Below are 17,282 nucleotides of genomic sequence, written 5' to 3' on the forward strand. Positions count from 1 at the left end.
TGAGGATTCAATAACATGTGGGCCTCAGGCACCCTCCAGAAGAGCAGGCACTCAGGCAACTTTCAAGTCAAGACTTAGGCCAGCAATACAAAGTATCCTGAGCTGTCCATCTCACAGGGTGCTGAAGAGGCCTCATGATCAACCAGTGTGCACGTGGGAGAGGGCTGCTGCGACCGTGTTTAAAAAGCAAACAGGACAGATAATGTACTGTACTGCCTGGGTGGGCCTGGGCCCAATGCAGCTGCAGCTGCTTCCTACCCCATCAGCCCAGGAGAGCAGCAACTGACAGAGCCTCAGAAGCCCTGAGCGCTCCCTGGGAGCTAGAGGCGGCTGCAGTGCCTCTTGGTGAGTTGGCTCAGGGCAAAACTCCAAGAACAAACAAACAGAAAAGCTTGTCATCTGTAAACAGAAAGCTGACAATTACCTTACTTAATGCTTCCTAATCACTTAGGAATCTGACTCACTTAACTTCCACTCACTTAGTGGTGGTGTTTTACAGTTTGGTTGGGAGGAGGAGGAGACTGAGGTCTCTTGGGTAGTTCTGGCTGTCCTGAAGCTCACTATGTAGAGCAGGCTAGCCTCGAATCTGGAACTCAGAAATCCACTGACCTCTGCCACCACACTCAGCACTTGTAGCTTTAAGCTATAAAGTGGGCTGTTGTGTTTGTGCTGCTGAAGCAGGCAGGTTCAGCACACATCACGCTCTTCACACCCCATGTTAGTCTCCTCAGCACAGCACCTGGGACTTACCTTACTTGCTAACATAGACCCAAAGAAACAAAGGAAGAAAAGCCCATGTCCATGTAATTCCTCACACTTTTGGCACACAGTGCTGTTTGCAGTACAACTAGGAGACCACTCCCTGGGCCCACACAGGTAGGCGCTCCAGGCCCTGGGCCCACACAGGTAGACGCTCCACACGCTGGCAGGCTCCAGGCCCTGGGCCCACACAGGTAGACGCTCCACACCCTGGCAGGCTCCAGTCCCTGGGCCCACACAGGTAGACGCTCAACACCCTGGCTGGCTCCAGTCCCTGGGCCCACACAGGTAGACGCTCAACACCCTGGCTGGCTCCAGGCCCTGGGCCCACACAGGTAGACGCTCCACACCCTGGCAGGCTCCAGGCCCTGGGCCCACATAGGTAGACGCTCCACACCCTGGCAGGCTCCAGTCCCTGGGCCCACACAGGTAGACGCTCCACACCCTGGCAGGCTCCAGGCCCTGGGCCCACACAGGTAGACGCTCCACACCCTGGCAGGCTCCAGTCCCTGGGCCCACACAGGTAGGTGCTCCAGGCCCTGGCAGGCTCACCAGTGCTGCTCCTTTCCTCTGTCCTGTGGGGTCTGGATCATTCTCAGGCTGCCCCCTGGAAATGGTGCAAATCTAAAAACGTGCATGAATAAGGTGCCTCTCCTGAGGCCTCAATCTCTACTCTCATTTCACACCTGTTCTCCATCACATCCCATGTGGGAGAAGAGACACTGAACAGCCTGTGTATGGTCTCTCATGGGATGGCAGGAGCCAAATAAAATGATCTCAACCTTTTTTTTTTTCTGTGAAATTTATTGTTTCCACATTAAAAGATTTTTTTGGAGGGAAGTATCTTCTTTAAACCACATGATGATCCTATACAGCTGCCCAGAGTAGGGCACCATCATGAGTCATTAACATGCCATATGAGTCTGAATAAATAAAAGCTGCAAAGCCCAAGTTATATACAAATATCTCAGGCAATAATGTTTACAAACCTATGTACAATAAAACAAATGTAAACAGTAAGTGCAGCGTGAGAATGGTCAAAGGGTGCAAGGGGCAAACCCCTCCGGCCAGCCTGCCCCAAGAGCTGGCCCCGGCCAGCCCCACAATCAGGCCCCTCGACCCTTCCCAATGCAACTGGACGGACCTTCAGAGGAGAAAACAAAAATGCTCTGAGATGTTCAGTGGCTGAGCTGGCGAGGACATTGCCACCTGCCTCCTCTGAGTCTGAGGCACACAGAGGAGACAGGGACTTGACAGAGGCTCAGCCCTGGAGTGCCCAGGGGCCCGCTGCCCCTGCCTCCTGTAGCTCAGACACGCATCTCGCTGCTTTGAGAAGCAAGCAATGGAATGGACTGCTTACATAAAGTCGGAAGGTACAGACGATGTTCCCTAATTCAGAGACGTTCCCGACTCTGCCAGAAACAGGCCTGAACTGCAGGAGTGAGGTGGGGGCGGGGGAGACACACATGATCGTGAGCACTGAAGATGCTTGGCAGGAGCTTAGAAGGGTCTTGTCAACCTGATTGAAGGGAACTTCTAGAAGATCTGCAATGTCCTAAACACAACTAAATCCTATCAGCACAGCAACATGGGGCTATGAGGCAGCTGTGATGAATGGCTACTTCCACACCAGGGATGGAGTAATACACGTGTGTATCACTTGGGACCCACAAAAGTGCAATCATGTGAAACCAACGGCACTACGGCGAGAAGAGAAAATAGCCAGTATTGATATCGCGCAGAGTCCTGGAGCTGGGCAGGGCCCAGCAGCCACCACGGCATGCGGCCTGCCCTCTGCCAGCGGTGGAGAGGCAGACAGAGGGGCACAGGGCTGGACCCAGGCACCAAGGGACGAGGCATAGGTGTCCTGGGCTGCTGGAAGAGGGCAGGGGCCCCACCTGGAGGCCGGGCACTCACACACTGAGAGGCAGCATACCCGGTGCTGATGATGGGCGCGAGGAGCCCAGCCCAGGCGGAGGAGGAGCTGGATCAAAGCCGTTTACTGCCCTGTGGGGTGACCAGAACAGCAAGGGAAGAAGAGAAGAAAAAGGCTCATTTAAAATCACTCTACACATAGGAAGCTTCCTATAACTAGTCTTCCTAGCCCACAGTAGGATCCCAACCACTCAAAGCACTGCCAAGTGGCTGCCCAGAAGGCATTGGGGAGAAGAGAACGGGTAGTTCACAGTCCTGGGGTACTGAGTCCATGGACCCCTTTCTAGGCAACTATGTCATATGAGCCACTGTAAGCACAGTTCTGATTTAAAAAACAAAAAACATTAAGAGGCCTCAATGTCTGGCAATAGAGAGCTCATTAAGTAATTATACAACAAAACAATGAAATATAAATACAACAATTAAGAATGGATTCCAGAGCTGGTCATGATGGCACACGCCTTTAATCCCAGCACTTGGGAGGCAGAGGCAGGCAGATCACTGTGAGTTTGAGGCCAGCCTGGTCTACAAAGCGAATCCAGGATAGCCAGGGCAACACAGAGAAACTCTGTCTCGAAAAAACAAAAACAAAAAAAACAACAAAAAAAAAATGTATTCTACAGTATTTTAATAGCAAAGAAAAATATTCAGAATGTATTTAATAATACAAGGAAAATGGAGCAGGCTACCTAAAAAAAAGAAAATGCAAGCAGTGTACAGCCTACATTCTATTCTATCCCAGCCTTTTATACAGACACTATGATATAGTTAAGTCTAGAATGAATGTAGCCACACACACATGTAAACATATACATGTCATATACACACATGTATAATGAAATCATCTGTAACATGGAAGAAAGTTTTAACAAAATGTATTCTCTGGGTTGTAGATAAATTTTACTAGTTTATACTTTGTTTTATAAATCTATTGCAATACCAGTATCTCAAGGAAAAAATAAATAAATGAATGAATGAATGAATAAAATAAATGAATGTTTAGCAAGCAAAGCCAGATGGGAAAACTTGTTTTTTCTGTAGTTATACACAGTAACCCAGCTCCACACAAGCGCCAACATCCAGGCACACCCAGCAAAGTGACAGGCACCCCCAATCCACCCACCAGCATGCAGCCCCAGGAAGAAAGGAGAGAGGCACAAGAGCTCTCTCAGGAGGCCGCTCAGCCTTTCTATTCTAAGAGGTGGGAAGTTAAAACCCAAAGAAAAGAAAGATAGCCTCTAGAAGTGTCCGTCTGGAGAGGACCTTCAGGAAACTAAATGTATTGAATGAGGAAGGTTTCCGACAGAAGAAAAGGGGCAGGGATAAAGAAATAAATGCCTAGTGGGCCACACAGAATTAAATACAGGGCCCAGGCAGGGTGGAGACAGCCCTGGGAATCAAGTATGCAGATAAAGGCTCCAGACACACAATTCCTGAATTTACACCCAAGTCTAGCTAAGGTAAAACAAGTCAGCTCCAGAAGGGTGCTTTAGCAACAGAAACTGTGCCTTTGAGGCCAGTCAGGAGAGCAGCTATCACCTGACAATACAAAAGAGCCATGAGGGCAGTGAGGAGAGGACGGCAGCCAGAGCCCGATGCTCTCCCTGTGTGTAAACAGAAGCATGACCGGTTCCAGGCAGCTCTGGTCCTCTACCAGGCTATGTTATGCCAAGAGTGCAGAAAGAGAAGGCAGAGTCTACACACCCCCCACTTACCAGCCCAGGTTACTGTGGAAACACAGAGCAAGGGGTTCATTCTTGTCAGCTTCTGATGCCAGAGAACAGAAGCAATGACAAGCAAAAGGAGCCCATCCCCATCAAGACAGTGAGGCGTGACCCTGAGCCTAGCATCCCCTCCACACATCACCCTGTCCTGGAACGAGGAGTGCCACTGGGCAGACTCTCAACTACCCAGGACCACTGCGCTGAGGTGTTATTTTATTTTGTTCAAATGGTGTCTTACTCTATTGTCAAGCTGGTCTCAAGTCCTGAGCTACCTCAGCCCCCTACTAGCTGAGAACACAGGCACTCCCTCCTGACGGGCTGTTTTCCTGCACATTAACTAACTAATAACAGCAATGGTGTAATCAAGTCCGATCGGGAAAGCTCACACTCACAGGCTAAAAGCTGGTTAAAGCTGAGTCAGCCCCATGTGGTTAGTAAGACCAGTTTGTTACTGTGTCCCCCACCACACCATGAGTAAGACAGAGAAGAAGAAAGCACAGCAAACAAACTGAGTTACCCATGAACAACGTAGGAAATACGACTTTTTCTTGCCTAATGAAAAAAGGAAAATTCATTAACCAGCACATCCTATTTTCACATCATGCCCTGAGATAAACCCACACCTACCTACACACACCCAGGAAAACCTGACTGCTTTGCCCACATCTGCACCATGTGCAAGCAAGACAAATAAAACCAGATTAAACTTACGAAAGAAAAAAATGTTTTAGAGCAAATTCAAGTCACACACAAACTGCATTATCCTCAAGACTGGAATATAAAGAGTATCTAGTGGGAAAAAAAACTAGGGCAGCCAGGCCCAGCAGGAGGGACTAGCAGAAACCCCAGAGGACAAACTCCTGGTTCTAAGACGACCTTAGATAATCAGAACCCACAAAACTATTTGTGACTCACACACATAAGGCCATGGACCCAGCCTGGGTGTGCACAGTTTCATGTGGCAAAGCTACACAGCCTCTGAAAGCTGCGAGCAAAATGAAGGAAACACACTCACAACCTCCCAAGAAAACCCACTTGTCGGCCTCCAGTCACACTAGCAAACTACAGTGATGGAGCTACAGACACTCCTCAGGGGCAAAGGGCAAGCAAGGCCAGCACCACAGCCGTGGTGGGGCTTCTCACACGCAGAAGTCGCGAGCACACTTCCCCATTTCTACAAAGCCTGGCTTTTCTTTACCTTGACAGAGTTAATAATGCATCTGGGGACCACACTGTCTGCTCTTTCCTCTTACAGCTGGCACATGCCATCTTGGTTTTTATCTAGTCAAGAGGTGAAAAGATGCCAGAGATAAAAGCCAGGCCAACCACCAGAAAGGCAGAATGAAAGCATAGCGGCCAGGAAGCACTGACACAGCAAAGCCATGGAGGCCCCAGCAGGTTAACACTGCAGTGTCCAGCCACAATCCACATGTCAAATAAAGAAACACGGTATCAAGAGCCAACCCATAAAAGTATGTTTCACTGATGGTAGAAACAGTACAGCGTGAAATTTTCATAATTTAAGGCAAAACACGAATAGCAACTGTAAGTGGTCTGTGAGGAAGGAGCCTGCTCCGCACTAGCTCCACTATTCAGCTCAGGACATGGGAAACACTGCCAAGCTGCTCCTTGGCAAGCGCTCATCCAAGGGCAGGTTCATCGCCTCTGAGCATTGGCTGCCCTGGTACTCTGAGATGAGGCAGAGGCAGGTGAATCGCTTGAGTTTGAGGCCAGCCTGATCTATACAGGGAGTCCAGGACAACCAAGGCTACACAGAGAAACCCTGTCTCAAAAAAGAAAAGAGAGACAGAGAGGAAGAGGGAGAGGGAGAGCGAGAGAGAGAGAGCGAGAGAGCGCGCAGTAATGTATCCCTCCCCCACTATAGCCACCTGCAAGCACTTTCCATACAAAGCCCCTGCCTAACCACACCATCTCCGGTTCATGTCTCTTCGCACACTGTAAGATGCCGCTGGTGGCCTACCAAGTCTCCACGCTCTTGAAGACACCCTCTAAGCTCTCTGTGTCACTTGGGGTGGCTGGTCTACTATGGAAGTGCCTGTCCAGGTTGTGTTCTCTAAACACCTCAACATGGGCTCCTAAGCCTGGTGAGTTAATTCTGAACTTATCCCACCTGAGGAGCCCTAAGAGTTAAAACAGAGTTCTAACTTACGTATTATTTTAAAATGTGCTTTTAGTAGGAGGTCCTCATATCCTTTCAAGACAGAAGTGTCATAAGAAACAGCAATAGGCCAGAATACTCCACTACAGGGTGGACAATAAAACTCTTTTCCAAGAGTAGAGTATAGCCGGGCGTAATGCACTTATCTTAACCCAAGCACTCAAAGGCAGAGACGGGCAGATCTCTGTGACTTTGAGGCCAGCCTGGTCTACACATGAGTACCAGGGCAGCCAGGGCTACATAATGAGACCCTGTCTCAAAACAACAGAGTAGATTGTCTGTAACAATCAGGTCTTTGATAAAGCTGTAGCTATTGGGGGCATCAGAAACACAAGCACCTTTAAAACACGCTGTGAAATTTTACAGAGCCATCCCTGCATCATTTGGTGGCCTATTCCACTCACGAGAGACAAGGACAAGCGATCATGAGCACATCAGCTGCTGCTCCAGGAGCTACCACCTACGTAACATGTCAATAGACAGAGCGCAGGCCCCAACCAGCTCCCTATATAAGTCATGTCTACGCCAAGAAGACTCCGTGTATATTAGTGAGAAAACAAAACAAGGCAGATTGAAATGCACTGACACGGACAACACTAGCAATGTGAACCAAAACAGGCAAGTTGCTGAGCAATATTTAAACTGTACTCATGTGGATGTGTTACAACAAGTTTACAGCAGATGCATAAAATTCTAAGTTTACATGCCTGAAAATTAACTCTAAAAGTTACCAAAATAAGCCAAGCGTGGTGGTGCATACATTTAATCCCAGCACTTGGGAGGCAGAGGCAGGCGGATCTCTGTGAGTTCAAGGCCAGCCTGGTCTACAAAGTGAACCCAGGACAGCCAGGGCTACACAGAGAAACCCTGTCTCGAGAAACCAGAAACAAAGAAAGAAAGAAAGAAATGACCAAAACAGTGTGAAAGTAGAAAACGTCCTTCTTACTTCACATACTTCTATGCCAACTGAGGTTTTTTTCACTAACAATACACCACTGCTCTAAGCTCAAAACCTTTTTTAAAAATTTGAATACACACACACACACACACACACCTTTTAAAGTCTCACTATGTAGCTCTAGCTCACTAAAAACTCACTATGTACACCAGTCTGGACTTGAACTCTCACTTGTATTTGACCCAGTGACTAAGCACTTTAGAGTTTTTTATTTTTCTAAAATCTTTAAGTAAAAGGCTTACCATACAGTCTACATACAAACAACTGCAGTGTTCACCACTTCCCTTAAAGGAGATTTTCTCAGAGTCTCCCAAGATCTAAGCACCTGGACAGCAGGCCTACAGGAGCCCTGAAGAGTCTCCTGAGCCAGCACAGCTGCCTTTAAGAGTCTACCTCCAGAAGAGACACTGTAGGTTCCAGGGCCAGCAAACTCTTTGAGAATCAGAAGACAATAACAGATCTCTGTCCTCTGGGACGTGAATAAGAAGAGCTGTGAAATCTCACCAGTGTATGTGACCTTCAAGACTTTGGTAACCTCACTTAAGACTTGCAAACTTACATTGATCAGTGAATCCAAGGATTTGGGGCTGAAGCTCAGTGGTAGAATAACTGTCTGGCACACGTGAAGCCTTAGGTTTTATCTCTAGAACTGCTCCCCGCCCCCCCCCACAACCCCCCCCACCCAAGTCCCTACAAAAATAGGTCAAAGACTTACCCTTTATGGAAGAAAGTCGCACGCCCTGACCTCGGGCACTCTGGGCCATTGCTGTTCATTACTCCACAGTTAACGCTCCCTGGAACATAGGATTTGCGGGATGCTTGGTCTTTTGCAAAGTTCCTGCAAGCTGCTAATTTGGATTCTAAAGCCTACAAAGAAAGAAGGAACGGATAGCTGTCAAAACAGTGGCTAAATAGAAGACATCTGCATCTCAAACCATTTGTATTTTAGGCTTCAACCATTACCCTCCAGGATAATGGCCATTAGTTAAGCCATAACCAATTGTCTTTCTGGTAGAACAAGGAACATTTACACAGACTCCCACCCCCCACACCTTCTAGTGAGCTCAGAAATTTTAACCTTTTCCTCTCAGTATCACTGAAGGACACAAAATTCCACAGCTTACAAGTTAGAAAACTATGGTTCCAGCAGGCAGATAAAGATCCCAGACATTTCAACCCCACTCATTACTTGCCAAGTTCTATGACATTGGTTTAGACTGGGATTTTGTGTGGTTGTGTAGCAAGCACCACAAAGAACCATCACTTGAGAATGTTTTTAATGCAGTCCACTCTTTGTATAGGTTCTTCAGTCTATTTTTTCCACTGCATCAGAGCAGATCCATTTCCAATCTCACAGAAGACAACTTTCTTTGTGACAGCACCTTATAACTGTATGCCTGATACCTTTTATCTATAACTAACTCACCTGCAAGCGGTGCCGGCCCTGTAGATACCTCTAAACCTAGTGTCTTCCCATTACACCTGTCACAAACACACTCTACCAGCCAACAGATGATGTGGAGAGAACGTCTCATCTCTCCACACCTGAATATCATAAAAATCTCTCTTTCCCAAACCAAGTATTTTCCACTAGCCATCCTACCACCCCCAAAAAAGGAAAAAGATACACTGTGGTTAAAAAAAAAAAAATTATATATATATATATATACACACACACACACACACACACACATTCCAATTCACAAGACTAAAGGATTAGAAAGCCACAGAAAATACATACTTTCAGAATCCCATCATTTCAACAAAAACATATGAAACAGTGCCAAAAACAAACTCAAACTTCTTTTTCTTCTGCCCCCCTTTTTTGAGGGGGGTTTGGGGTTGTTTTGTTTTGTTTTGCTTTGTTTTGTTCGAGACAGGGTTTCTCTATGTAGCCTTGACTGTCCTGGACTTGCTTTGTAGACCAGGCTGGCCTCGAACTCACAGCGATCCACCTGCCTCTGCTTCCTGAGTGCTGGGATTAAAGGTGCGCACCGCCACACCCAGCTTTCTGCCCCTTTCTTATGGCGAAGGTCAATGAGCTAGTTAAACACTGACAGACATAACGACCGTCTATATGCTCTGAGGACCATCCATCGGTGGATTGTAAATAAATACATCCACTCTGAAACATTCAGTTTCCTATATGCAATGAAGGGACTTGTCCATCCACATAAATATCTGCTAAGCATCTGACACATGACAGGCAAAAATTATGTTCCAGGCATCAGTGGTACTACAGGTGGAACAAGCACTGGGTCTTTTCAAAGAAAAGGATGGTCAAGAGATTACTGAAAAAGTAGACAAATAAAGACCCAACAAGATGTCAAAGAGAAATGGGCAGATGGGTGGGAACAGCCAAGAAACAGCTTCAGGGATGCCAAAAACAGAGGACATTTCGAGGGTGTGGTAATACGCACATTGGTGTGAATGCTTCAGATAAGAATTCAGAACAGCACACATATTGGATTTGACTACACTGACAACACCAAGCAGTTGTAGGGGCTTAATCAGGGAACCGAGACAGAGCAGAGCACATATGCAGTCAAAACGGCAACAAGAGGATGATACAGAGAGACATAACATAAAGAATGGCCTTTATTTTTGCTCTGTAAAATTTAAAAAGCCGGGCACAGCGGGGTACACTATGAATTCTAGAACTTTAGCCGCAAAAGCTGTCAGATTTCTCTGAGTTGGAAGCTAGCGTGGTTTACCTAGCAAATACCATGCCCACTACGATCCTGTCTTTAAAAAAAAAAAAAGCTAGGTATGCTAAGAAATCCCAAGTGGCAGATAGACACAGAAACAGCATGAGTTGGGAGTTCTAGGCCAGTGTAAACTATGTACACAGTGAACAGTGTCTCAAAAAAAAGGGGGGAGATGAAGGGAGAGAGGGAAAGGCTTGAGATGGTGCAGCTCAGTGGCTTAAATGTTCAAGACGTTTGAGGGACCTGACAAGACAGTGCAGTGTGAACGCATTTCCCTCAGCAGGCACAAATGCTTGCCGTGCAACCCTGATAACCTCAGTTTGATCCCTAGAACTCATGTTTTTAAAAAAACAAACAAAAGACAGACCTGGAGCTAGAGAAATGATAGTCGGTGGTTAAGAGGGCCCGAGCTCAGGTCCCAGAACCCACACCAGGCGGCTCACGATAACCTGTAAGTCCAGCTCCGGGGGATCTGACCCCTCCGGCCTCACAGGGCACCTGCATTCGCATGCACACACCCACACTGAGGCATATGTGCATAACTAAATAATAGTAAAAGTATATTCTAAAGATAAAAGCCAATTGTGCATGTACACATACACACACACCACAGAAATTAATATTGTTTTCAGATCTATGCACCTTTTATGCATGCATGTGCACATCTGTGTGAGTGTGCTGCACCCTGTGCATGGAAGTACCCGAAGAAGACAGGAGTCAGATCCTGGAGCTAAATTTATAGGCAGTTATGAGAAACTTGATCCAAACCTAAGCGTTCTAAAAGAGCAGCAATGCTCTTAACCACTAAACCAGCCCTCTAAGTATTTTTAAAAGAGGCTCTGACTTAATTCCCAGCAGGTACGGATATGTATGCACACAGAAACATTACATATAAAATACACAGCATAGCTGGGCACAGCAGTGCATGATCTCCAGAGGGGGGGCAGGGAGGGAAGAGGATGTCTAGCTAAGGCTAGCCTGGGCTTCAAGGTGAGACAAAAAATTAAAATATTGTCCTCCTTTATGGTTATACAGGAAATGGCATCTCATAAAAGCTGCTTGACTCATTTTCAATTCACAAATTACAACAGAGAGCTCAAGAAGGAAAGAGGAAGAAAAGAGTGAACTGAGAACTCAGAAAAAGATTTCACAAAGTTAACTGGGGCTGGAAATAAAGCTCAGGGGTGGAATGTGTGCTCACTATGTGTGATGCCCTGGGTTCATCTGTGACACCATAGATAAATTTATTTACTTCAATTGGATTGAGAGGAGACAGGTTAAGTTCCTTTGTTTTTCTTTTCTTTTTTTTTAATTTATTTATTATTTATACAGTATTTGGCCTGCACGTGAGCCAGCAGGCCAGAAGAGGGCACCAAGTCTCATAGATGGTTGTGAGCCACCATGTGGTTGCTGGGAATTGAACTCAGGACCTTTGGAAGAACAGCCAGTGCTCTTAACCTCTGAGCCGTCTCTCCAGCCCCCCACCCTATAGCCTCTGCTCCCTGCTGTTTGTTTTTCTTAAAGCCAAACAAACACATCATTTTAAGTTAGGGGAACAGACACTACAACTCTTACAACAGCGTTAAAAACACGGTCACTGCCAGGCATGGTGGCGCACACCTTTAATCTCAGCACTCAGGAGGCAGAGACAGGCACATCTCTGTGAGTTCGAGGCCAGCCTGGACTATATAAGTGAGTCCAGGACAGCCAAGGCTACACAGAGAAACTGTGTCTTGAAAAGAAAAAAAAAGGGGGTGGGGGGCGGTGACAGAAGATTGCTATACGTGCTGCATGAATAATTCAAGCCAATTAATTTTTATAGGTTGAAGTGAGGTTGGGAGCTAATGTGATGGCTAGAACATGTTCACTGTAGGAGCAGCGGTCAGAGCAGCAAGCACAGCACCTGTATCTCAACTCAAACTCGCAATCCTCCTGCCTCAGCCTCCTGGAGTGTTATGATTACAGATTACAACATCACACCCAGCCCGCTTCTTCTTTAGATAGTACAGATGAATTTCTGTTCTTTCATAACAAAGCTAAGTGAAAGGGGCTGGGGAGATGAAGAGGTGGCACAGTAAGTTAAGCACTCGCCACACATAGCTGATGACCTGAGTTCAGATCCCAGAAACCCACATCCAAATCCAACAGCACAGTCGGCATACAATCCCAGCAGATGCCTTCCGGGAAATGGGAGGAACAGACTGTGTGCTCATGGGTCAGCTAGCCTGATGCACAGAACAGTGAGCTATAAGGGACCCTCGGGGTCCCAAATTAGTGCAAGGCAAAGATGAACACACAGGCCACCCTCTGACCTCCACATGTATGCTTTCATTCACACACATGAGCGCGTACACAGGAAATGATGCTAAGAACTCGTAAGGGTTGATTATTGAAAGAAGTCACTGGTAGAAACGTGTGACTAATGCCAGGCATGCCAACTCTACAGCAGTAGAATAAAATCACAAGGTCCCATACTGTTTCCAGTAATCTACTTGTTGGCTATTCCATATGGCTGGTCTCCTTATGAGCAAGACAATGACTGTGACAATAATAATATTAAGAGTCCTGGCCAGGCGTGGTACCACACACCTTTAACCCCAGCACTCAGGAGGCAGAGGCAGGCGGATCTCTGTGAGTTCGAGGCCAGCCTAGTCTACAAAGCGAGTCCAGAGCAGCCAAGGCTACACAGAGAAACCCTGTCTCGAAAACAAACAGAGTCCTAAAGGAGTAAGCAAAAGACATCCAATAAAGGCCAACAAGCAGTATTACTCTGGGCATTGGACACAGTGAAAAACTGAGTAGGAAGGTGCATCCTGCAGCTGCTACTACCTAGGAGGCTGAGAAGAAAGATAACCTGAGCTCGTGAATTTTAGACTAAGAAGGTGCTATATCAAAAAACAAAAAGCCATCAGCAAAAACATCAGCCTCAGGCTGCTGAGATGGCTCAGTGGGTTTTATCCTGGCTGCTGAGCATGACAACCTGGATTGATCCCTGGAACCCAAGTGGTGTGAGTGGGGAACTAGCCTGAAGGCTGTTCTGCCCTCCACACACACCAGAGCACCACACCCACACGTTTACACGTGTGTGCCCACGCTCTCAGGTGCAGACACGCACTTTTTTTAACACTTTTTTTTTTTTAAAGTAAAAAACAAAACTAGAGAGTTAGCTCAGAAGTTGTTGCTCTTGCACAGGACCAAAGTTGATCCCAGAAGCCACACAGGCGCCCACAGCATCTGCTGACTCCAGCCCCGGGGTCCATCACCATCATCCTCTCTGACCAGGCACACACATGGGACATACATTCATCCAACTCATACATGTAAAATAATAAAATAAATAAATCTTTAAAAGTTAATAAAGAAAAAGGTTTTATATTTCTTTTTGGGGGGAGGGGAAGGGGTTGAGACAGGGTTTCTCTGTGTAGCCTTGGCTGTCCTGGACTCACTTTGTAGACTAGGCTGGCCTCGAACTCACAGCGACCCACCTGCCTCTGCTGGGATTAAAGGCGTGCGCCACCACTGCCTGGCCCTTCTTTAATTTTTTTAAGTTTTATATTTCAAAGGCCAAGTTACTGAAAACAAGCTTACAGCGGAGAATGAGGCACTTGAGTTGAAGTAGCCCAAGAGCAATAAGGCCTGGAACAAAGAGTGGCTGGCAGTGCCCCATGCCAGGTACTGTCCCACAAAATATAAGATGAGGGAAAAACCAGGGTAAGAGCCAAGGGCAGAGGGCAGGATTTGAGACGCTGCACTGTAGACAGGACAGCAATGGGGAAGAACAGGACAGTGACCACAGGGCACCTCACAGCCCAGGCTGTCCAGAAGTGGCCAAGGCCAGAGCAGGGGCATGTCTCAAGTCTCATGTCTGCACATCAGGGATGGGTGCTCTCAGCTTCACTGTGGTTCTCAGCACAGGACAGGGACAGTTCAATAGCGCTCCAGCAGGGGAAACAGTCATCAAAATGCAATGCTTACCCCTACTTTCCGCAAGAGATCCCCCACGATGTTTAGTGCTGATATCCTAGCAGAAGGTGTTAGTGGACTGGTTCCAAAGCCATTTGGTACAGCTACAGAAAAAGAAAAGCAGAGGGATGACATCAGCAGCTCCTTTATATTTGGGTTGTATTGATGATGTTACAATGCAAAATACATTTGAAACAAAATCATACTGTTCCAAAGTACAAATAAAGTATAAAGAAGCTTAATCATTAAACTACAGTGTGTCACTACTCCAAACTGCTGCAAGGACAAAAATCCTTAACCATCTCAACAGCTGTTTCTGAAAATCCTAAAAATAGAATTGTGAGGGCAAAGGGCTGCCCATTTTGTCACCTTAAGAGATATCCTGGGGCTGGAGAGATGGCTCAGAGGTTAAGAGCACTGTCTGTTCTTCCAAACGTCCTGAGTTCAATTCCCAGCAACCACATGGTGGCTCACAACCATCTACAATGAGATCTGGTGCTCTCTTCTGGGGGGCAGGAGTACAGGCAGGCAAAATACTGTATATGAAATAAATAAATCTTTAAAAAAAAAAAAAAGAGAGAGAGAGAGAGATATCCTGAATTCAATTCCCAGCAACCACATGGTGGCTCACGACCATCTATAATGTGACCTAATGTCCTCTTCTGACATGTAGGTGTGCATGCAGATAGAGCACCCATACATAGCAATAAATAAGTCTTTTTTAAAAGAGAGAGAGATGACCATGGTGTTCCGTAATGAACTCAGGAGACTGTGGCAGCATGCACAATGCCTGCCAAACAGACCCCAGTGCGGGGACGGGAAAGTAGACATGGGCGCCTACTCCTAACAAAGAAGCTATCTCCAAATGACAACCGTCTACAAGGGAAAATTAATTTCTCCAAGTGCTTCTCACAGAGTAGACAATCCACATTTGAGGGCCGGCCCCATGCCCAGCAGCAGTAAGTGACCAACACAAAACAAACTCAAAGATAGTTTTAGAGATTTTCTTTTATCTCATATTGCTTTTTTTACCGCGTCAGTCTTCTGTTTGTACATTGTCTCTTGCTTGTACATTGCCATTTCCACACTTTCAAAGATGTATTTACTTATTTTACATATATAAGTGCCCTACCCACATGTACACCTGCAGGCCAGAAGAGGGCATCAGATCACGTGATGCTTGTGAGCCACCATGTGGTTGCTGAAAATGGAACTCGGGACCTCTACAAGGAAGAGTAGACAGTGCTCTTAACTGCTGTGCCATCTCTCTAGCCTCTACCATTTCCAATTTTGTTAGGGGGGGTTAGTTTGTTTGTTTCTGAGACAGGGTTTCTCTGTATAGCCCTGGCTGTCCTGGACTTACTACTATGTAGACCAGGCTGGCCTACAACTCACAGAGATCAGGCTGCCTCTGCCTCCAGAGTACTAGGATTACAGGAGTACACCATGGTGCCTGGCCAATTTTGTGTTTTATGGAGGGTGAGGGTGAGGGTGAGGGTGAGGGTGTGTGTGTGTGTGTGTGTGTGTGTGTGTGTGTGTGTGTGAGATTTCTTTTTCTTGTTAATTTTGTTTTATTCTTGTTTGTGGTTTTTTGTTTTTGTTTTTAACCTGTTTGTATTCATAACAGAGAGAAAAAGAAGGTATAGAGTTGGAAGGTGGGGAGGTGGAGCTGTTCGGGCTGGACCTGCGCAGGCACTGTCATGCTGCCACAGCCTCCTGAGTCCACTGCGGAACACCATGGTCGTATCTATTAAGGTGACAAATGGGCAGCACTCTACCCATTTCTAGGAGTAAATGAGCAAGGGAAAAACATTATCATAATATATAAAAATTCTTACAATTAAAAATAAAAGGAATACTATGCAAACTGGATACAGTACAGGCAGGTGGATCTCTGTGAGGCCAGCCTGGTCTATACATACGGCAAGTACCAGGGCAGGTAGGGCTACAGAGTGAGACCATGTCTCACAAAGGAAGGGAGGGAGGGAGAGAGAAAGGGAGGAAGGGAGGGAACGAAGGGAGGGAGACTACAAAAGCAGTAATAATGAAATATGACTGACACAAGAAAATAAATTTCACCATTCTAGCTAGTTGAGTAGGCACAGATACAGAAAATACTGTCCTAATTGGCCAGAGCACCTGTAATCCCAGCACTCAGGAGGCAGAAGCAAGTGGATCGCTGTGAGTTCGAGGCCAGCCTGGTCTACAAAGTGAGTCCATGACAGCCAAGGCTGCACAGAGAAACCCTGTCTCAAAAAAAAAACCAAAAAATTTTAAAAAAGAAAGAAAGAAAAAAAAATAAGACCTTTTACAATCTTTAACTTTTTATCTTTTCTGTGCTTTCAAATTCTATATGAAACTGAGGCCAGAGATGAGTCTCAGCTCTCTGCGAAGCACACAGAATTCTAGAGGGTTCAGACCCCACGCCCCCACACCAAAACAAATAAATGAATGAATAAATCTGTGTGCACAGATATTTCTACAATAACCAAAATTAAAATTTTAAACTTAAAACCTTTTTAACTTAGAGGGCTGGAGAGATGGCTCAGGGGTTAAGAGCACTGACTGCTCTTTCCAGAGGTTCTGAATTCAATTCCCAGCAACCATATGGTGGCCTACAACCATCTCGAATGTGATCTGGTACCTTCTTCTGGCCTGCAGGTGTACATGCAGACAGAGCACTGTACATATAATAAATAAATCTTTGGGGGGGGAGAAAGATTCAAAAAAAAAAAAAAACTTTTTAACTTGCTGGCCATGGTAGCACACACCTTTAATCCTAGTACTTGGGAGGCAGAGGCAGGAGGATCTCTGAGTTCGAGACTACAGAGTGAGTTCTAGGACAGCCAGGGATACACAGAGTAATCCTGTCTCGGGAAATATATAAATAAATAAAAGTTAACTTTTAAAAACTTTGACTTAAGCTGCTCTTAAGTGTAGGCCTCATCTCATCTGTCCTATAGCAACGACCTGGGGCAACAGCCCGTCCTTTGCTTCATGAGTGCTACAGTAACTTGTAAACTGCAATTCGTGCTTAAGCCGTAGCAGGAAATGCA

The 17,282-nt window shown here is 46.2% G+C and overlaps 1 protein-coding gene across 4 annotated transcripts in view; it reads right to left on the reverse strand.

Annotated features, from left to right (window-relative positions):
- Positions 1-1,476: 1,476 nt before the first annotated feature.
- Ndel1 (nudE neurodevelopment protein 1 like 1) overlaps positions 1,477-17,282 on the reverse strand; it is a 55,836-nt gene continuing 40,030 nt past the window's right edge. For 2 of the 4 annotated variants that reach the window (XM_051167226.1, XM_051167225.1), the window contains exons 7-9: positions 14,239-14,330; positions 8,271-8,422; positions 1,480-2,766 (exon numbers count right to left, since the gene is read on the reverse strand). In XM_051167226.1, the coding sequence (XP_051023183.1) occupies positions 2,673-2,766; positions 8,271-8,422; positions 14,239-14,330 (338 nt within the window). In that variant the 3' untranslated portion in view covers positions 1,480-2,672. Of the gene's footprint in view, positions 2,767-4,935; positions 4,971-8,270; positions 8,423-14,238; positions 14,331-17,282 lie in introns of all 4 variants that reach the window. The other 2 variants (XM_051167227.1, XM_051167224.1) reach the window with 2 other exon arrangements.

Source organism: Acomys russatus, chromosome 25, assembly GCF_903995435.1.
Source record: "Acomys russatus chromosome 25, mAcoRus1.1, whole genome shotgun sequence".
Taxonomy (NCBI): domain Eukaryota; kingdom Metazoa; phylum Chordata; class Mammalia; order Rodentia; family Muridae; genus Acomys; species Acomys russatus.